The sequence below is a fragment of the Orussus abietinus genome, unplaced genomic scaffold (assembly GCF_000612105.2).
Source record: "Orussus abietinus isolate OABI.00-Male unplaced genomic scaffold, Oabi_2.0 scaffold338, whole genome shotgun sequence".
Lineage (NCBI taxonomy): Eukaryota > Metazoa > Arthropoda > Insecta > Hymenoptera > Orussidae > Orussus > Orussus abietinus.
This window is the reverse complement of record NW_019394483.1, coordinates 38,085-58,923: the sequence shown is the minus strand read 5'-3', so window position 1 is coordinate 58,923 and position 20,839 is coordinate 38,085. Positions and strand designations below refer to the sequence as shown.

At 41.7% G+C, this 20,839-nt stretch overlaps 4 protein-coding genes across 6 annotated transcripts in view; 2 read left to right on the top strand and 2 right to left on the bottom strand.

Moving 5' to 3' along the window:
* The window catches only part of LOC105703270 (protein crumbs), a 47,726-nt gene extending 34,137 nt beyond the window's left edge, over positions 1–13,589 (top strand). For 2 of the 3 annotated variants that reach the window (XM_012431544.1, XM_012431543.1), the window contains 15 exons: positions 98–425; positions 1,780–2,240; positions 3,068–3,249; positions 3,709–3,862; positions 4,261–4,722; positions 4,895–5,630; positions 6,114–6,516; positions 6,967–7,425; positions 7,768–8,286; positions 8,408–9,470; positions 9,592–9,958; positions 10,108–10,423; positions 10,532–10,849; positions 10,987–11,082; positions 11,189–13,589. In XM_012431544.1, coding sequence (XP_012286967.1) covers positions 98–425; positions 1,780–2,240; positions 3,068–3,249; positions 3,709–3,862; positions 4,261–4,722; positions 4,895–5,630; positions 6,114–6,516; positions 6,967–7,425; positions 7,768–8,286; positions 8,408–9,470; positions 9,592–9,958; positions 10,108–10,423; positions 10,532–10,849; positions 10,987–11,082; positions 11,189–11,416 — 6,092 coding nt within the window. In that variant the 3' untranslated portion in view covers positions 11,417–13,589. The remainder of the gene's footprint in view (positions 1–97; positions 426–1,779; positions 2,241–3,067; positions 3,250–3,708; positions 3,863–4,260; positions 4,723–4,894; positions 5,631–6,113; positions 6,517–6,966; positions 7,426–7,767; positions 8,287–8,407; positions 9,471–9,591; positions 9,959–10,107; positions 10,424–10,531; positions 10,850–10,986; positions 11,083–11,188) is intronic. The other variant, XM_012431545.1, reaches the window with a different exon arrangement.
* Positions 13,590–13,897: 308 nt separating this feature from the next.
* On the bottom strand, positions 13,898–15,891 carry LOC105703275 (endonuclease G, mitochondrial). The gene is made up of 5 exons (XM_012431557.2): positions 15,523–15,891; positions 15,028–15,221; positions 14,718–14,954; positions 14,440–14,620; positions 13,898–14,332 (listed from the first exon to the last, which is right to left on the bottom strand). The coding sequence occupies exons 1-5, from the start codon at positions 15,781–15,783 to the stop codon at positions 14,228–14,230; spliced, it is 978 nt and encodes a 325-aa protein (XP_012286980.1). The 5' UTR covers positions 15,784–15,891; the 3' UTR covers positions 13,898–14,227.
* Positions 15,892–16,080: 189 nt separating this feature from the next.
* Positions 16,081–18,181, bottom strand: LOC105703273 (cell cycle checkpoint control protein RAD9A). The gene is made up of 6 exons (XM_012431556.1): positions 17,993–18,181; positions 17,659–17,861; positions 17,421–17,585; positions 17,184–17,340; positions 16,943–17,114; positions 16,081–16,849 (listed from the first exon to the last, which is right to left on the bottom strand). Exons 1-6 carry the CDS (start codon positions 18,024–18,026, stop codon positions 16,156–16,158), a joined length of 1,425 nt encoding a protein of 474 aa, XP_012286979.1. The 5' UTR covers positions 18,027–18,181; the 3' UTR covers positions 16,081–16,155.
* Positions 16,991–20,437, top strand: LOC105703276 (PITH domain-containing protein GA19395). Its single transcript, XM_012431558.2, has 7 exons — positions 16,991–17,125; positions 18,406–18,599; positions 18,717–18,949; positions 19,048–19,091; positions 19,163–19,240; positions 19,406–19,510; positions 19,965–20,437. Exons 3-7 carry the CDS (start codon positions 18,779–18,781, stop codon positions 20,170–20,172), a joined length of 606 nt encoding a protein of 201 aa, XP_012286981.1. The 5' UTR covers positions 16,991–17,125; positions 18,406–18,599; positions 18,717–18,778; the 3' UTR covers positions 20,173–20,437.
* The last annotated feature ends 402 nt before the right edge of the window (positions 20,438–20,839 follow it).

Genomic DNA, 20,839 nt, shown 5'->3' with positions numbered 1-20,839 from the left:
GATTACTGCACTCGCAATGCTTCTTCGCTTGATTTATTTATTTAATTTCCCCTGACCTCGCGGTGTCGTGTATTAAAGCATGTTGACGTCTTTGCAGGTCCACCCTGTAACAGCAGCCCCTGCAAGAATGGCGGGACCTGCTCGGAGGACTCGCGGGGTGACTACACCTGTATCTGCCAACCTGGGTTCACGGGGAGTCGGTGCGAGTCGCAGATCGGTGCTCGTCTTTGCGAGCAAAACCCCTGTAAAAACGAGGGGGTGTGCACCGCCCTGTCCGAAAGCGACTACAGGTGTGACTGTGCTCTTGGTTGGACGGGGAAGAATTGCGAGGTCAACGTGAACGAGTGCTCCTCGAGCCCCTGCAGGAATGGCGGCCTCTGCATCGACGGGATCAACAATTACACTTGCAGATGCGACAGAACCGGGTAGGGAGGACTGCGGAATCGACTGTCCCCTTATTGTTAACGATTCCAATATTCTCAATTATTACTATTACTTTTAATATTACTATTACTTTTAACTTTAACTATAACTTTATTATTATTATTATTACTATTACCTGTAACCCCTCTCGTTAATGAATAACTAACGACGGCGGTTTTGTCTACGTCGATTTTAGGAGGATATCCTCGAGGATGTCTAAAACTCATAAATTACATCTAGTGGATTTATTGACTCGTAGACGTATTTGACAATTGACGTTTCTCCGATGTCTTAAGAACGGTTCATCGAGGCACCAATTAGCATAGGTTATGAAAGAACTTCCGCGATATCGTTATTGCCAATGACTCCTACAACAGCTGCATCTGCATTGGGCAATCTGGATACACAAAGAGTCTATCCATAGGACGGGAGCAAAGTCCCTGGAAAAGCTAAAAGTTATAGGGCGAATGTTCATCGCCGGCATTAATGATTACACTTGCAGATGCGATAGGAACGGTTAGGGGGGGCTGCGAAATCGGCCCCCCCTTAGCGAATCTAATATTTTGTACATTTTACCCCAAATCTACAGGCTTTCCTTATTCATTTTTAACCAACTCGTGAAGGAATAATTGATGACTGCGGTTTTGTCTACGACGATTTTAAAAAAGATGTTTGAAGCTCGTGAAATACGTCTCGTAGATTTATAGGCTCGTATACGTATTTGAAAATTGAGGTTTCTCCGATGTCTTAACGATGGTTTGCTGAGGTACCGATTAGCATAGGTCATCGAAGAACCTCCGCGGTGTCGTTATCGTCAACCTAGAACGGCTGCATCTGCATTTGCCAACCTGGATACGCGAAGAGTCTATCCACAGGATGGGAACGAAGTCCCTGGAAAAGCTAGAGGTTACACGTGCGAATGTACACCGCCGGCATTAACAATTATACTTGCAGATGCGCAAAGGACTGGGTACGGAGGACTGCTGAATCGGCTGCACTCTCAGCGAATCTTATATTTAGCTCCGGATCTAAAAGCTCCTTTTTTGGGAAACGTGAAATTCACTCACGAGTAGGATACGCCATTAACGTTGGCTTTCTCGTCAGCGGGGCCAGAAAATCATGAATTACTTCCGCGTGCCCATCTATGATAATTTACGAACTCCTGGACGTGTTTAGGAATTCCCCCTGCTGCTCGGCCAGCTCTCGAGGTTGCGTCCCTCCTGACTTATAGATGAGACTCTTTGCGGGAATAATTAACGTAGGTCTATCCGTCGCGAAATTCGAGCGCTCCCCTGTTATCGCGCCGTTATCGTAGGGGCTCCACTTCTCACAGACCTCTGTTTCTCATTTCCCCAGCTATCGAGGGGTGAACTGCGACATGAACATCGACGAGTGCCTGGACAACCCCTGCCTGAACAACGGGGAGTGCTTCGACAACTATGGAGGCTACATATGTCGCTGTCCGAAGGGCTTCGACGGCCAGAATTGCGAGCTGAACCTGAACGAGTGCCTCTCGAGTCCCTGCGTCCACGGTGGAACCTGCGTGGACGATGTCGGCTCTTATCACTGCCTCTGCCCGTCAGGGTTCGGCGGGTTCCACTGCGAGTCAAGGAACCTCTGCGAGCACGCCGCCTGTCCGTCCAACAGCATTTGCGTTGAGGACGCCCACGGGCCCCAGTGTGTCTGCAAGCCCGGATTCATGGGCAATCCTCCGAATTGCACCATCAACTACTGCGCCAGCAATCCCTGCACCAACGGCGGCAGCTGCACCAGCGGAAAGGACGGCTACAACTGCACCTGCCCGCCGGAGTGGAAAGGTAAACCTGGGCCCGATTGCCCCGGCGACGCTAAATGGATTTCACGCGGGAACGATCGAGAGTGGATTTCGGAGCTCTCGACGACCTCGTCGATTGCACCCCTCGACTTAGGGGCGCCGGGAATAATTTAGCTTTCACACTCGCCGGGTAGCCTAATGCGGACACGCCTCAAAGGCCGAAGGACTAATGAAAGCTTTGAGCAGGATTTTTCGGAAGATATAGCTTTTTTCTTGTTTATCGATATGTCCGAACGCCGCTTTGGATATCAAGAAGTATAGACAGGTACTACTGGGAAAGACTCTTCCCTCTTAATGTCGACATCTACACTGAGAATAAGAATTTCTTTGATTAAAAGAAAATGATTTATTATTTTAAGATATGAAGTATTCGGTCGATGCAAGGCATCAGAGTTAAACATTCGGCAATTTTATGGCGAAGGCTATATTTCTTTGAATTTATGCTACGGTTTATTTAACTCCATTCAACTATTACTAATTAACTCCGAACACATTTTTTCTTCGTGTACATTTATGTTGTCGCGGGATTATTATCTGAAATGTTTTTTTTTATTAAGAGAGACGTGCAAGATTATATTGTTTGCAAGGATTTAATTGTATCACGAGGCCAGGTAACCGATCATTTGGGAGAAACTCTCGAAGATTGTGTTCGATGTCGCTTTGGCGCTTTAAATGTTTTTAGTGTGCCATTCATATCTCCGTTTGTTTGCCATCTCGTCATCTCGCCATGTACGTCATCGTGTAGCAGCTATCTCATATTTCTTGTGTTTGTTCTGCTTTGCTTTCCCGTACCCGGTTGATCCTCGCCAGGGCCGACGTGCTCCTCTCTTGCTTCTGACTGGTGCACGACGTGTTTCAACGGAGGTACTTGCATCGAAACCATCTACGGCGTAAAGTGTAAGTGCCCCAGGTTCTGGACAGGTCCCCAATGCAAGGATCCACTAACCTGCAGGGAAGGTCCCTGTAAACAGCCTTCAACCTGCCACGATTACGTGAGTAATTGGCCGGCCCTTAAAGATTCGAAATGTAATAATCACTTTTTGCCGTATCGATTCACCAACATTCCTTCCTATGTTTTACCGTTAATACAACGAACTGAAAAATAAACTCGATGAATACATATCCGAAGGAGACGTGTGATCTTTTGACCGAAGAAATCATCTTTGAATTCGCCGCAATGTTTGCTTTTTAATCTACGAAGAGGTCTTAGCTTATCTCCAAATTTATAGATTCCTCTTATTAACGAGACTCTTTGCTATAAATATGTAGTTATCGATGTATCGGACAATTCGTTGGATTAACCTTGAATAATGGTGAGGAACTGGGATGTTGAATTCATACGGTAAAAAGTGACACTTAGACTCGCTTAAGCAGTACATGGATGTATGTACATGGTTTTATCGTCGCTTCTGTTCCGCCACGTGCAAGTGTTTTATTTACTTCCCGATTAGCCTGGCGGATATTTCTGCGATTGCGAGCCTGGATGGACAGGACTCGAATGCTCCATCGACGTTGACGAGTGCTCGAGTGATCCTTGCCGGAACGGCGGAATTTGCATCGATCAGCTGAACGGATATTATTGTCAGTGCCCTGCAGGATTCACCGGTAAAATGTCGAGCTTTTTCATTCCCTCGGCTTCCGTGATTTGTCGCTTTTAATCCTGCTTTCGTATATGTGACGCCTACCATCATTCTCTTCGACTCATCTCCACTTCCCGAATTTCGACTGTCTTTCCTCGGATTACATTTTCATCTTCTAATTTAATCTTCAAAGTCTAATCATAAGAAACGTCGCTAATCTTTGCGTGCCTTAACTTAAACGATGACGACACTATCTCTAGCGTCATTTATCTGCCCGGTCGGACAGTAAGTTTGTAATTAAAAACGTGCTTCCTAATTCATTTCCAACCGTTCCAGGAAAATATACGGTAAAATGGAAGTATGCGTCTTAATCTGGAGAAGGTTCGGCACAGCTATATGTTAATCATTCTGTTTTCCAAACAGGGAAGAACTGCCAAATCAATGCGGATGAGTGCATCTCTCAGCCCTGCCTGAATGGAGGCACCTGCATCGATAGGGTCAACGGATACAGCTGCAACTGTACCAGGGATTATATGGGAGATAATTGCGAAAGGGAGTTCGACGCTTGTGCGGTTAACCCCTGCATGAATAATGGCAGCTGCATCCTCGCTCCTAGATCCAGGCGAGAGTTCGTCTGCAAGTGCCCCGTAGGCTTCGAAGGAAAATTCTGCGACGTTAACACGGACGACTGCCTGGATGTCATCTGCCCTGAAGACAGGATATGCGTCGACCAAGTAGATGGCTACGAGTGCAAGTGCCAAGAAGGTTACAGGGGCCCAAATTGCACGCTGATCGTTGATCACTGCGCCAGCAAGCCCTGTAATAATGGAACCTGCGTTGATCTTGGGGATGGCTTCAGATGCGATTGCAAGGAAGGATTTAAAGGTGAGGGGAGTCAATCTTCGAAGATAATAACAGAAGTAGTCATGTCTATTCGACCTAAGGATTTCTCTTTTTATAAAAAGGGTTTTTTTTTTTTCACTCAGTGTACATGTATTTAATATATTCCCACGCAAGTCAACGTGTTCTCAGGAATTCTTATTTCGTTCGCTTCCAGGCCCAGCCTGTGACAAAGACGTAAACGAGTGTAAGATCATGGGCAACGCGCTCTGCATCAACGGTATTTGCATCAACACCGAGGGCAGCTACGACTGCTTCTGCCGTCCAGGATTTTCCGGGGACCACTGCGACATCGACATCGACGAGTGCCTCTGCGGACCTTGCAAGAACAATGCGACGTGCATCGACAAGATCAACACCTACGAGTGTCGTTGCCCGCCCGGATATTCCGGGAAGACTTGCGACGTGGACATAGACGAATGTCAAAGCGATCCCTGCCTGAACGGGGCAACCTGCGTCGACGAGGTCGCCGCCTACACCTGCGTGTGTTCTCTAGGTTTCACCGGGTACAACTGCGAGACCAATATCGACGACTGCGAGTCCGGGCCTTGCCTGAACTACGGCAAATGCACTGACGGCATCAACGACTATGCCTGCAACTGCACCGACACCGGCTTCGAGGGCTTCCGCTGTGAGATCAATATCGACGACTGCATCCCGAATCCCTGCGTGAACGGGGCGAATTGTGTCGACGACGTCAAGAATTATAAGTGTCAATGCTACCCCGGCTATACTGGGCGCAATTGTGACATTGACGTGAACGAGTGCGAGAGCTCGCCCTGTCAGTTTAATGGAACCTGCCTCGAGAGGTCTAATATAGAGCTCTACAAGAGCGACGCTCTCAACTTGCCGGCCATATTTACGCAGGAATTCAGTTACGCCAATGCCAGCGGGTTTGTTACTTCTTATATTTAAACAGTACCGTCAGTGGAAATAATTCCTGATAATAATGCCCAGAGGTGCGGTAGAATCTACCTAAAGATTGTTCATTCGGATGAAATACGTCTTTTTAAAAATGTAGTAGGAACTAATTCCAACCTAACTTCAATAATTGGAAATCGGTATATTTTTTCAAGTTGACTATCAGATTGTTTGAGAAGAATGTAGACTCGAAATCCGCCTTGTGTACATAAATGTTCCTGATGCGATATTTATGGTCCATTCTCGTACCTCACTTTTAGGGGTAAAAGACGTCTGATGGCCGTTTAAAACTTACAAATATAAGACGTCTTCCAATGTTAATTGTGAGGTATGAGTGCGAATCTACAAGTACCGGGTACTTCGGTAATTGGAGACTAGTCATTTTTCTGTTTCATTGGATCTTCGGGTTCCTTTGATTCGACCAACGATGTCATTTGTAATATTTCTGTTTGAAGGTACGAGTGCCTCTGCGTTCAAGGAGTGACTGGGAAAAACTGCGAAGTGAATGTAAACGAGTGTGAGAGCAATCCCTGTCAGGCTGGCACGTGCATGGACAGAATCGGCGGCTACACGTGCGAGTGCGACGAGGGATACGAGGGTGATCTCTGTCAGCATGAAATCGACGAGTGCAAGAGATATTCTCCGTGCAAGCATGGCGACTGTACCGACGGGAGGGCTGATTACTTCTGTAATTGCGATCCGGGGTACGGAGGGAAAAACTGTTCCGTCGCTTTGACGGGCTGTCAAGGTAATGCCTGTCAGAATGGCGGCATCTGTTGGCCCTATCTCGTCGACGAGACGGAGCACAAATTCAACTGCACTTGTCCAAACGGATATCACGGGGAGGTTTGCGACCATGTAAGCATCCAAGCATTCGTATATCTAGAAGCAATATTTTCTATCCGTTACACGCCTCTCTACTCACGCTTCTCTTCTTTTCCTCTTATCTACACCTCTTTACTAGAAAGTGCTGAAGGTGGGTACGACTTTACTGATCCCTATGGCACAGAACTTAGAGATCTCAGTGGTACGTATGTTTACCCCCTTTACAACAAGGAATGATATTTGAAAATATACGAGCAATGAGATCCAATGGAATTGGTTGGAACATTATAAACATTCCTTTTCATGGGTTTCTTACGACGATATTTTTTGTGGGTTTCTGGACAAATGTGGTAACGGGTTACTGATTGATATTGTATTGGATCCTGTTGCGGATAGACTTAGGAAGCTTTACCGAAATATTGTTCTGTGCCGTATGGGAAGCAGCCAGTCTCGGCAGCGTTCATAATGGAAAATAATTTCCAGGTAACTACCATGTCTCTCAGTGGCATCAACTCGTACATCATGGTGAACACGACCAGAGACGAGGGATACGACATCCAATTCCGATTCCGTACAACCCTTCCGAGCGGTTTGCTGGCCATGGGAAAGGGATCAACGTTTTACATTCTCGAGCTAGTGAACGGGAGGCTTAATTTGCGCTCCAGTCTCCTTAATAAGTGGGAAGGCGTTTTCATCGGGGGTGGTTTAAACGACTCTCATTGGCAGAAAGTTTTCGTTGCGATCAATGCCACCCACGTGGTGCTCTCGGCTAATGAGGAGCAAACCATCTATCCGATCAATTTAACCGAGGGATCCAACAGTACCTTTACGTCATTCCCGACCTCCTTCGTCGGCGGCACGATGACCAATCTACGTAAACTGATTCACGGGCCTCGTTTTTTCGTCGGTTGCACCGAGGACGTCGTAATCAATGGCGAATGGGTAATTATTTGAACATAAATCCCCGTACTTCTATTGTATTTTAGTGTAACATTAAGGCACTCGTACCGTGTGACGGCTGTACCTTTTCCCTTTTTTCGTGAATTTTTTTCTAACGAATCATGAAAATACCCCATCTTGGAATTTTTACAATATATTTAGTAACATTTATACAGTCACTCGGAATGTTTCAAATCAAAAATATATATTGGAATGGACTTACAGCAGCCGAAAGACACACATGTGAAAAATAAGTAGGTTAACGCCTGACATGATTCTGGCAAAGTGAAAAAAATGAGAACAAAAATTACTTTATTCGTTACTGTATTGGCATCGTGTCATTAGGTGTATTCCGGAACCACCTCGAGGACGGTGCTGATGGAAAACGTGGAGACTGGATGTCCTCGCGAGGAACAGTGTTCTCCCAATCCTTGTAAAAACGGAGGACACTGTACGGACAAGTGGAGCGACTTTTCCTGCGAGTGTGAACGTCCTTTCCTCGGATACACGTGCCAGTATAACATGACAGCGGCGACTTTTGGCTACGAGAACATAACAAACGGATACGTGACCATCAGGGTATCTGACATGGCGAGACGCGCTATCAGGTCCATAGTGGACATCTCGATGTTCATTCGCACTCGAGAAGACCGCGGCGATATCTTCTACCTCGGTTCGGATCCGAGTCCACAGCTCGATGGCAAGCCACAAGACAGAACGTACATTGCCGCACAACTAGAAGGCGGTGAACTCCTGTTGAGACTTCAGTTTAACAGCACGGAAGCCTATACAGTCGGCGGTGTTAAGCTGAACGACGGGAACAGTCACCTGATTCAGGTGGTTAGGAACGTGACCCTGGTACAGGTGAGCACGTGATCACCGATCTCTAGATCCGAGTTGAAAATTGGACCTGCATTTTATATTTACATCTCTTTTAACGATCACAAAGTTATTCTCAAAGATAATGAAATAATGTTTACCACAGGTAAAGATCAACGGTACGGAGTACTTCAGAAAGACATTGAGCACCACCGGTCAGTTAAACGTAACAGTGCTGTACCTTGGAGGTATGCCCCAGGCATCGCGGTACATCCGTCAGATCGATAGTAGACAAATGGAGGTTCAAGCGATGCCGCAGGTTAATTTCAAAGGCATCATACAGGACGTTCAGATCTCGAACGGTAACGAAACCATGGTCGTCGAATTTTTCCCCTTATTGGCTAGAGACATCAAACCGCTGGAGTTCGGGACAGTCTCCTTCGATCACGACAAAGTCCTCCCTGGGGTCGTTTCGGATGATGTCTGCGTGAGCAGTCCTTGCGAGCACAACGGTACGTGCCACGTAACGTGGAACGACTATTGGTGCCAGTGTCCCAGAGGATACACCGGGAAAATGTGCCAGGAGATGGAATTCTGTCAGCTGCAGGACTGCCCGGCCGGCTCCAAATGTCAAAACCTCGATGACGGATACGAGTGCGTTGCCAACGCGACCTTCGATGGAATTGGCACCTCCTTCATCTACAAGTATTATCAAGTGGACGAGAAAAATGTGACCGACACCAACATCGATACCATTCACATCTCGTACCGTTCGAACACTGGCGGCACTCTGATGCACATGGCATCCCTAGACAAGGACCAACACTTTACAGTGTCCGTTTACAAAGACGTAGTGACCGTCTCGTGGAAACTCAATCGTCAGACTTATGGAACCCTGACCTTCGGCAAGCCCGAACCGGATGGCAACTGGACCAACATCGCCATTAGACTGAACAACGACTCCATGGAATGCAGTTATGAAAATTCCAACGAGGAAACCTTGCCAAGCTCGAGTCCGAATTTCAGCTTCCCCTTGTGGTACAATCTTTTGCTTTCCGGAACGGTGACTTTGGGAGGCCTTGGAGGAGTTTTGTCGGAGAGGCATAGTTACGTGACTCTGGAAGCTAATAGACGCATTCACGATCCCAGAAATGGTATCGACGGAAATTCAGTGGACTTTTTGGATAGGACCCTGACGACTGCCTTGCCTCCACGCAGCATGATTTCTGGTAAAAACTCGGTGATCTAAGTAAATTTTGTAATTCAATTTTATTGGAAGTCTATAGTCTTAATGAAATACCTATTACATTAATTAAAATTCGTCTCTACCGTTTTTTTTTTTTTTTATAGGTGAACCCTTCAAAGGATGTTTAGGTGAAGTGCGAATCGGCTGCATGCTGCTGCATTATTTCTCATATAACGAAGTGTACCAAAACGCGAATTTTACTCCCATGGAGTTTATGGAGCTGAGGAACAACTTCACCGAATATGATAACATTGGTTGCCGACTGTGCTTCGACGAGGACTGCAAAAACGAGGGTTTCTGTATGGATAAGAATACCAGCTACGTGTGCCAGTGCTCTGCTGGATACGCCGAAGACGATTGTTCCGTCGACATTGACGAATGCGTTGATAATAAATGCCAGAATGGAGCCTTGTGCATCGACGGAATCGCTAACTACACCTGCGCGTGCCCTTACGGATGGCAAGGATGGCTGTAAGAAGAAATGACTGGCTCTTATAAACATCCTTTAAATGAATACTTCTCTAGAATTGAGGAAGCTTATTTTCTGAAAGATCATTTCAACTCGGTTGACGTGATCCCTACTCGGAACTACTCACTAAGTGTTTGTTTGTTATGTTCAGGTGCGACGAGGATATCAATGAGTGCGTTATGTCAACTCCTTGTCAGCACGACGGCGTTTGCGAGAATCTACCAGGTTATTTCCGCTGCGAGTGTCCGGATCAGTTCACTGGGGACTTGTGTGAGAAATTCCGATTGATCACATGTGAGAACCATCCTTGCAACAACGGCTCCACCTGCGTCGACGTGGTAAACCTTCAGACCGGGAACAATTTCACCTGCAAGTGCATGCCTGGATACGAAGGTCCCCTCTGCAACGAACCGTACTGTTTGAAACAAAAATGTCAGAACGGGGGGAAATGCGAGTTTCATTATCAGGTAGAATTAAACATTTCAGATCACGAGTTTCGGCCGATCATGCTTATTATTATTCATTCTTAAAGAACACTGCGTTATATACTCTATTGATTTTTGTGCAATTTACAGGCTCCACAGTGCACCTGTTTACCAGGGTACACAGGATTGTTCTGCGAGACGAACATCGATGACTGTGCGCTCGATCTAGAAGGGAATGCACCCTGCAAAAACAATGGGAAATGTTACGACGGGATTAATAATTTCACCTGTGACTGCCAAAGAACTGGATACACCGGGTCAGATTGTTCTATCGACGTGAACGAGTGTTTAGATCCGGGGGTGGATTGTGGGTTTGGACGTTGTCAGAATTTGCCGGGCACTTATCACTGCAATTGTAAACCTGGGTACTGCGGGTACAACTGCAAAACCGAAGATCCTTGTAGAGAGGTAATTATTGCACGTTTGAAAAGGAGATTACAAGCGTATTTGGTTGAAAACTTTGATGAATAGATGCAAAAGGAAGTCACATTGTAAAATAAGTCTACCGTGATACGATATTAATATACATGGATACATTTCTTTAGGACTCATGCAAGAATGGAGGCACGTGTGAGTGTTCGGAGGATACCGGGTACACGTGTCACTGTACGTCCTACTACACAGGGCAGAATTGTACAGAGGTAAAATTTACTTCCCCTTCTTTTCAAGTGTAGCTTCTAAATGCGTTATGAAATGACTGACCAATTATTTGACCGAAAACGTGCTCGTTTTTTTAATATTTCGCAGTCTGAGCATTTCCTGGGGAGCCCTGCGCTGGACATTGCCGTGATAGTTGGTCCAATTGTGGGCTGCTTGTTCCTCATAGCAGCTGGATCTCTGATAGCTCTTTTCATGATGGCGAGAAAGAAGCGAGCCACTCGAGGCACGTACAGCCCTAGTGCCCAGGAATTCAGCAACCCCAGGGTGGAGATGGACAACGTGATGAAGCCTCCTCCCGAGGAAAGATTGATCTGAACGGGAGAAGGAGGGGATGTGGTCGTCCTCGCCGTTGTCAACTGATCCTAGTCCCCCGAGTAAGTCATTACTCCGTCGCAGCTCCTTGGAACGAGAGTCTGGAAGGCTAGCTCAATTCTTCCAAGGCATCCAGGTTGCCGAAGAAGAGGCAGCATCTCGCGGAGAAGTCCTTTCGCGCTCTCTCTAGTCCTCGTCGCGCGGTTCGAATGTTCTAACCGGCTAAAAAACATCGTGGAAAGGGTCGAGTCGACGTCTTCTTCAGGGCTCTGAGAGCGCTAGCTTGTCTTAAGGTGCGGTTCAATACTTTTAAACAACTGTGTACCGATAGATTGGTCTCTAGCATGTGGGGCTCTTCGAACACTCATCGAATATTTATCGTGAGTTTCCTCTTGTCCGTCGTAAAGGGAAATTTGTAGGATTTCTTACGAACGAAAATTAAGAGAAAAGGAAAAAAGAGGAATTTTAGATTAATATTAGATTGCTGCCAAGTCATGGACATTATTGCCGCGGATGATGAGATCCGACGTTAACTCTGCAGCGATTTAACGGTATAGTGAATTAGGAAATTTCTAGGCTTAGAAAGTTCGGAGAATTACGGAATAGGGAGTATTAGGACTCTCGGATAAGTTTGAAGCTTTGATCAACGTCTTGTGGTGGAGTAATAGATTGGGCACTGACCGCTCTTTAGGAAAAACAGTGCACCTAAAAGGTAAAAAACAGATGTTTTTAAATTAGAAAATAAGTAAATTATTTGAAACCCGGGTACATAAAATATTTACTTGAAGAATAAGTCCCTAAAGATTATCTGCCATGTTATACACACATCATAGGAATTGAACGTTATTTTCCATCCCATAAAAAAATTGTATTTTCGTAAATTTCATACCATTCCCATTAGAACAAACTTCACGTACCAAGTTGCAAAAGATTTTCATAGTTCTCCGCTAACAATCTAACTTGACATCTCTGCGCCCTGATTCTCCCAAAGAGCAATGCCTAAAATTTTGCACCACCTTAACAGAGCATAGAAAAGATTCGAATACATAAATAGATTAATACAAATGTCACACTTATCAGAGTATATTTACAGGTAGGAAATTCTTCGGTTTAATGAAAAGTATCCCCACAGCGCCGGTTTCTGGGACATCAGAAAGATTCACATCAGCAATTTAATAGTACATCTCTCCCAGACATTTCCCATAGGTGTCCCATGAATAACGCGTGCTCTGCGAGTAATATTTCGAACGGTTAAACGTGGTACAGTATGTAAAGCGTGTCACAAGTGTCCTTATCGTAATCGTTGCATTCAAACGACACTCCCGAGAAACGAGTCCCGTCCATTTTAGTGCCTACCGACTCTTTACGTAACGTATGTACTTATGTACGCTAATATTTATACGCGTTTTGCGATGTCTTTTAAACTACATTCCCGCAAGAGAAGGCGAGAGGAAAGATCTCTGAAGCATAATGTTCACGTCTATGTACGATTAAGCGACGTAAACGAGGGAAGCTCGAGTGAGTCATCGCGAAAGGAGTCTCCACTTCTGCAAATTCGCGATGACTCGCGAACCCTCGCGGTCGTCCTGTTAATTTTGTATATACTTATAGGTCGTAAGTTATTAAGATGTTTAACAGATCTATCGCTAGGATTTTATACATACGGATGTAGTATTTAACACGAACGCGTTATTTGGTATGTAATATTTACCGTCACGACCAAAGGAATTTCACGGATTCGCGTTTGCCTGCGGGCCCGACTGAGATTGACTCGAGCAATGAAAATGAAGTTTAAACGAAGTTTCGAGAGCTTATGAAAAATCAGAAGTTGAACAGTGCTGAAAAGAAAAAAAAACATATTATGGTACCCAGAAGCGATACACGGTTCTGATGTAATGACGAAAATCAAAATCTTTGGTATCATTGGCTTGCCGTTTCGCTTCAGATGCCAAGTAACTAATTTTACTAATTGCCTTGGACAGCATTTCTTTCAATGGGTGATATTAATAATAAGGAATTGTTCTTTCAAGCCTTAGCAAAGGTTTTGTAGTCATGCCCGTAACGGTGTAGACACTGCAAAGCGTTTGTTAATATTAAGTGACAAATTGTTTTTAATTTGTACTAATTACCATTGGCGGAAAATGTAATGCTAATAGATGTTATAGTGCTGTTTTCATTGGTGAATTGAGTTAATGCAATTGCGTAAGGTTTTGCAGGTAATGGAAGTCGAGTCAAATGAAATGCAGAACTCATAGTCAAGGTGCCGGGCAGGATGTATGATTTTGCAAGACTGAAATTCAAGTATTGTCCTTCTCTCCGAAAGGGAGATATTGACATATTGCACGTATGATTATTCGCGTAACTATTTTCGAGATCATTGGATCGTAAAAGTAAATAATAATGACATTTTACACGATTACCAGGCATCTCCGATGGTTAAGTGTACAAAGCAATAAATCTGTAAAAAATTGATCGTAGTCCCAATTGTTAATAACCTGCTGTTTACTTACAACAATAATATATTTATTTTTTCACAATAAATTAATATAAATTGCATCTGGTTCTGCTTGTGTTCGAGCGTATGAAAACGTCGCACGTGCACAACTTTTGAGATAAGTATATTCTGCAATATCGAAGGAAAGTGTGAGTGGATATTACAGTAAAACCTGTAAAACCAATCAGCACCATAAAAAAAAAATAAATAAGACGCGTTCACAGTCGTCGATGAGAATCGCGATACGCGATAACTCTAAATTCAGTATAGATGAAAAAAACCTACAAGTTTATTTTCTTGTTATCTAGATATTGCCTCTATTAGAAATATCCCACGCTCTTTCCGTTTATTTTCGCCAACCTTTCCCGTGATATTTTGTCAAAAAACAAAAGACCTGCTGCTCGTTCGATACTCTCGGGTGGCACCTGTTACAAAAAGAATTAATGCGTAAGTACACTATGTACCTATAATTCATTATAATTTCTATTGGTCCTATTTCATTTATCAATCGTGTATCACAAATAGTACATACATGAAAATTTTTTAGTGGCGTATTATCGTCAATAGGAGCATTCGGCATGACAAAGGCTTCCATCTCCAATCGTGAATCATGCGTTTCTCCAACTACTATTTTGTAAAAGTGTGTTGGTACTGCTACATGATTTGTACCAATGACTTCATAACGTACATATTTCTTTCCATCAATATCCACTCTGTTCGGAATAAACAAAACAAAAAAATAAACCTGTGAACACATGTCTAAAAATTACTAGCAATGATAAGTACAAATGTTTTCATTAATATGCTTACTTTGGAAGATAAAGGGGTCCTGTACAAACATATACATCCTTGTAAACATTGGTTAATTTTCTCACATATTTTTCTAACCTATTCCAAGAATTTCTATTAAAACCAGGACCAACTTGTGGTGCCATGTTAGATAACGTAAAAGTCTGCTGAATAAGTTTTTGATCTATTTTATGATTGCCAGCGGCGGCCAAGTGCCCACGATCGTATCCACTCCCTTTATAGTCTGTATTATCGGACCTGTTGAAAGTTAAGAATGTTCCTTTGTAATAAATCATTAGCCACAATAAATTTCAATTTAATATGAATTTACCTAAAGTATGGATGTATACTTTCATCGGGTTTAAATTCACATTTTGATCGATCTATATTCTGGTTATTTTGTAGCCTCTCCTTGGTCAGGTGTTCAAAAACCCAGTGAGCCACTCTGTTTCGCCTGTCATAAGATAGGACAAAGTTGTCAAACGACCTGATGTTATCAAGGCCCGGAAATCCATATTTCATGATCTGTCACATATAATTTACTTATTACTTTTTATTTCATTGTTAAAATTCAAAATTCGATAATGCCCACTATTCGTTGATTTTGTGACTTTTTGGTCGATAACGATACGATGCGAGAATGAATTCTCTCATACTAACCTATTATCAATAGTGTTCACAACTTCGTTAAAAGAATATTAAGTTTTGCTCTCATTTCACAGGGTCAGTCTTTAAATGAAAACATTCTTAATTACTACTGCTACTGATTGATGTGATGGACAAGTGATGCTGCACAGCAAGATATAGGTTAGAATGCACAAAGTACCTGCGACACCCTGGACGCTGCCGTCGAAAGTTTCGAACCCATGTCAATTTCTGAAGAAGCAATCGGTACAGCCGCAGATACAGTGCCAAAAATTGGCAATCCGGGCTTGATACCGAAAGCTATGTTCGACAAAATTTTCGTGATATCGTCATCGCGTTCGCTTGAGTCTCGGTGCCCGAAATGCTTCCCAGCGTAATAACCGCCTAGACTAGCGCTTGCTAGTGCACTCAATCTTAAAGCCGTTCTCAACGCAGTTACCATTTCTTTCAATGTCAAGAATACTTCCGCAATTTCGTAATAAACAAAACATAAACAGTCAAAGCACTGGGCCGCCGCTGGCCAACTCAAGTAGACGATGAAATGGCGACTAGGCGGAAAGACGCCAACCAATAGGGAACGCACTCGAAATCACGTGATGTTTGCCACGTGTTCGTCCAAATGTCAAACCCACGAGGAGAGAGGCTAAATTTACATTTAAACGAATTTTGCAATGACGTTTGCGTTGTAAATAACATTTATTTAAGTGAAGCTCTCTATCGTTATATCTCTGAATGTAACGCGCATATTGTGATGACCATGTCATGATATACCTTTGTTACTTGGCATATGCATGCGAAGGAAAGTACGCAAGAGTCACTCATTCTCGTCCGAATCTTCGGCTAAAATCGTGTCATGCCCAGGTAGCATTCGTGGGTCGAAGGTGGCTTGAAAACATTTCTTGAAAATTGTTCGGGCCCGTTTTGTCGATTGTCGCGGTGGAGAATTTAAAACGGAATCTCCTTCACTAAGAACGTCCATTGATTTTTCACTTTCAGATTCTGACTTCCTTTTTGACACACTTGAGAATATAGAACGAGCAGACTTCTTGTTATTCACGAATCTCGTGTTTGAAGTGGGCGTAGAATTACTAGATGAAGGCAAATTAACACTCTTCTTATATAAATTCATATTTTTGGGGGTTACTTCCTTATTACTTTGATTTAACTCTAAATTTATTAAAGGCACATCATCTACGTTGATCCGTTGGAAAACTTCTGTCACAGCTGCTTCTTCCTGGTTTGGTTGATTATTGACATTTAAATTACTTTTGTTATTGATATTCGTTTCAATACTTTTGGTTGTACTATTTTGTTTTCTCAATTGACTGGTTCCTTGCTTAGATTTTGCAGATGTTCTGGTCGATTTTTTATTACTCGCTCTTTTTCTAATACTCTTCTCTTGTACAGAGGGAGCTGTTATATCAGACTGAGTATCTAGATCTGGATTTAAAGTTGACAGAACCACATTCACTTCGAAGCTAATATTTTTTATAATAAATACAACTGGCCTGAAACAGATAAATAATAATGTGTTACACTACTATAAATATCCATATATATATACTACAGTAGATATGAATAGCTTAAAATTCTAAACGTACCTGCCTGCAGATTCAAAGTGTATGCTTACTGGCAGACCCACCAACTCAGAAAAATTAAGAAGGGCTCTGAACTCCTTCATACAGAAAGTAATGGAAGTGTCCTCCTTCATGACATAATGATCAAATTCTCCTCTGGCAAGTGCAAGTTGTGTTCGAGTGATATTACATAAATCTATAAAATAGGTAAAAACTGTAGTATCAATTTTTTATTGTTAATATGTAAATTATATTTTAAGCTCACCTGAATTATCATCAATATAATTTCTAAGCAAAACTTTTTGGGGTGTCACTTGTAATGTAATTTCTACTAAATTCTGTGGAAAGTTTTGAACGGCATCGGCCAAGACTCGAGACTGAGATAACAACTGATTTGGAGCACCATCCTTAGTATATGCAGCCTATAAGGGAACATTGAACCATAAATTTGTTTCGTCTATAAGATTCAATCAATTTATGGGAATTTATCAGTTAATCGTACCTGTAATGTTTCACAATCTATAATGGGAAGCAAATGTGTTTTAATAATACTATTTCTATATTTTAACACGAATATCAGATGGGTGGCATTTGACTGCAATTTAATATGGCATGTTTCCACTTGTTTGTCCAGGACAGTCGGTGATTTGAATACAGCCATTGCACTCTATAACATGATAACTCAAAGTTTAGAATATAGTTTCCATAAATATTATAACCACTAAATAAGATTACATTACCCGCAAAGAAATTTTACATTTTTGAGTATCATCTTCCACGAGATCTCCCAAATTGTAATACGAGAAATACTCCTTGCAAAAAGTGAAATTAGCGTAAGCCGAGTTAGGTGTATTGACACATCGAATGGACAGTGCTCCTTCCTGCGGCTCCACGTACATTTCATCTCCAATTCTTGCAAGAGCATGAATTGCTCTTGCTAATACTAAAATAAATGTTGCTTACAATAACATTGACAAATAAACGCAATTTATGGAATGTCATTATTTAAATCGACTTCTTCATACAAAATTATGGAAAAGCCGAATTAACCTAAAAAAAAATTGGCGGATATACTTTTCATGTTTGCACCTGGCACAACACATTTCATGGTATTTTTTATTAATTTGATGTAATTAATTTTTGAAAATAATTGGACATGTGCGATTATGTCAAATTAATATTATTTTAAATTCGAACTTTTCTGATTCTGATAATAACAGAGATGAGTTGGGAGATTGCTCACGGGCAGGATCGTGTGATCGCATCCTGTGCTGCCCTCTGGTTTCGTACGTTAGCTTTCACCGTTTTTTGCCTCCAAGGGCGACGCAACGAATTTCTGATAGGAGCTCGCGCACTCGCGATGGCGGTACCATCTACCAGTCACCATTGGCGGCTCACGTATGTACGATCCTGCCCGTGAGCAATCTCCCAACTCATCTCTGTCACTGCTTTCACCGATTTTTGCCCAACTCATCTCTGTGTTTTAGCGTGTAGTGTTCTACATTTACCGACGTGACATCTCTTTATGAAGTATGTCCAAAATATCATGATGGCAGCACCTTTCCGAATATCGCAAAGTAGATCCTTGAAGGGAACCAAAGAAATCGACTCAAGTTGAGAACATTACCTGCTTCGCAGTGATGCATTTGTAACAAGAATACATGAAGTTGTAGTTTTCTCTGTAAGTACTATTTGTTAACCTATTTTACATATACTATATGTTAAAATGTTTTTGAACCATAATGAATATTTTCAATACTTTTGACGTAGTGTTGTATTACAATTCTGTTACGTTTAGGTGGAAGATTACTGTGTAATGTATTATTGTCTGATCTGGAGGCTGAGTAGCAAATTACAATTATGGAGCACCAATGTGGTTGTGGAGCTGTTCATAGTGAAGGAGAATTAGGTGTTGAGTATAGCCTGTATCAGAAAATAGATACAGAAAATTTGGAATGCCTAAATGAATACGAAGAAGGTTCCGGAGTCACAGTTTTCAAACCTTGGGAAGATCGATTAGACAGAAGCAAGGTATATTTATTTATTCCATTCTCGAAAGATTCTGATTTATAGAATCGTTGAATGTAAGCAATTTTAATAAGTGGCCATGTTTGTAATATTATTTACAGTTTGTAGAAAGTGATGTCGATGAAGAATTATTGTTTAATGTACCGTAAGTGTGTCTTTTACATAAAGTCTTTCAGTCTTACAAAAGTAAAAAAATAACACCTGTTTTTTTTTTAGTTTTACAGGTCTTATTAAGCTAAAAGGATTAATTGTCGCAGGTGAAGGTGACAATTCTCATCCATGCAAAGTCCGATTGTAAGTTGTCAATTGAAGAATAAATTCCTTATAGCTAATCAATAATGTCAAGTAAAAAATGCAAGGTATCATATAAACATTGACAACGCTTAGTTACTATTTCTACTGTTTACTACTTTTGTTGTACTTTTGTCGATATATACAGTTCAATTTTTTAAAATACAGGTTTAAGAATCGGCCACACATGACTTTTGATGCAGCTTTGACAGAATCTGATCAGGAGTTTGAATTGTGCAGAGATGAGTCTGGTGTTCATGAATATTCAATAAAGTAAGTACTTATTTAGTTTTACCTTAAATTTGATATTGTTTATACCACATAAAATTGAAGCACTTATACTACATTTTTATACAGCATGGCAATAATTGCTTAGGTTGATGTAGGATTAATGAGTAGAATCTATTTTGTTGAAAATAATATCGCACATAAGTTTGAGTCAGTGAATTTAACATGTAATAAAATATAAATAAATATTCAGTTCTAAAAAAGGATTTCAGTAAAAAATGTTATAGCATATCTGATTACTCATGCCAGTACATATTAAATAACCATAAGTAGTTATGTTTTCATTTCACGTATGTACTTCAGCATATAAAATGATCAGCATCATGATTTTATTTCATTTAAAGCATAGGTACTAAAAGTAGTATGTTTGTTATATCTTTATTCAATATCAATAATGAATTAAAATAGATAATGCCTATAATTTTCATATTAATGGCAGAGTAGTGAAGTTCTCATCGGTCCACCATCTGACACTCCATTTTTCTGGTAATTTTGGAGCTGAAAGAACACGGATCAACTATATCGGTCTAAAAGGGGAGTGGTCACCTGCTCCAAAACAGGGGGTGGTTATTGCTACTTATGAAGTGCGTCCTCAAGTCTCTGATCTTGTGGATGATACGCAACGTCCACCTACCGCGATACACTGATTTTTTTCATGTTCTTTATTCTGCATTCGCTTCTACTACTGACTAAGAATAAATTTATATTTTCTACGATTTATAGTGTGCATTTCTTAATTAAATGTCAATATTTCAATAAATAACAGTATTCTTTGAGTTCAAAACTTTTATTGCAAAAGAACTGTCGTTATCATGAGTTTCACAGTTCAAAGATATGTGCATATGAATACATAATATCATTCATTAAAATTGTTTTTTTAATGTATACAAATATATGCATTTATTCATGGAATTTGTCATACTATGTAATTGAAGTGTCTCCCCGAACATGTAAAAATATTTATGACTCATTATATTTATGATATCAGCTATAGAAACTTTGCCTTGAAGTTCTTAATTTGCTAGTTCGTATTTATTGTCGAAAAATGTGTACATTGGTGCATGCAGTGCATGCGATTCAATTAAATTTAACTATTATAAAACATCTTTCCAGAAAAACAAACAGCAGTTGTTGCTCTTTCGAAACTAGTATATTTCATACAATTTTTCTTCGTTGTTGCAGATTACACAGTTTTTCCCTTTGCATATTGTAGCTCAAAAGTAGACCTTCGTTATTGATTTAATTAGATGCCTGCGTCGCATATTTTTAGTGTTAATTAATGCATTTACACGACTTCATTATTGGTAGTTATCG

Coding starts and splice junctions, on each gene's coding strand:
- LOC105703273 (XM_012431556.1), bottom strand. CDS start 18,026: ATGAAATGTGTTGTGCCAGGTGCAAACATGAAAA. Junction 17,862..17,992: donor GCCAGGTGCAAACATGAAAA/GTATATCCGCCA, acceptor CATTTATTTTAG/TATTAGCAAGAGCAATTCAT. Junction 17,341..17,420: donor TAGATTGTGAAACATTACAG/GTACGATTAACT, acceptor GTTCCCTTATAG/GCTGCATATACTAAGGATGG.
- LOC105703276 (XM_012431558.2), top strand. CDS start 18,779: ATGGAGCACCAATGTGGTTGTGGAGCTGTTCATAGTGAAGGAGAATTA. Junction 19,241..19,405: donor CATCCATGCAAAGTCCGATT/GTAAGTTGTCAA, acceptor TTTAAAATACAG/GTTTAAGAATCGGCCACACA. Junction 19,511..19,964: donor GTTCATGAATATTCAATAAA/GTAAGTACTTAT, acceptor TATTAATGGCAG/AGTAGTGAAGTTCTCATCGG.
- LOC105703275 (XM_012431557.2), bottom strand. CDS start 15,783: ATGGTAACTGCGTTGAGAACGGCTTTAAGATTGAGTGCACTAGCAAGC. Junction 14,955..15,027: donor AGTATACATCCATACTTTAG/GTAAATTCATAT, acceptor AACTTTCAACAG/GTCCGATAATACAGACTATA. Junction 14,333..14,439: donor CGCCACTAAAAAATTTTCAT/GTATGTACTATT, acceptor TTTTTGTAACAG/GTGCCACCCGAGAGTATCGA.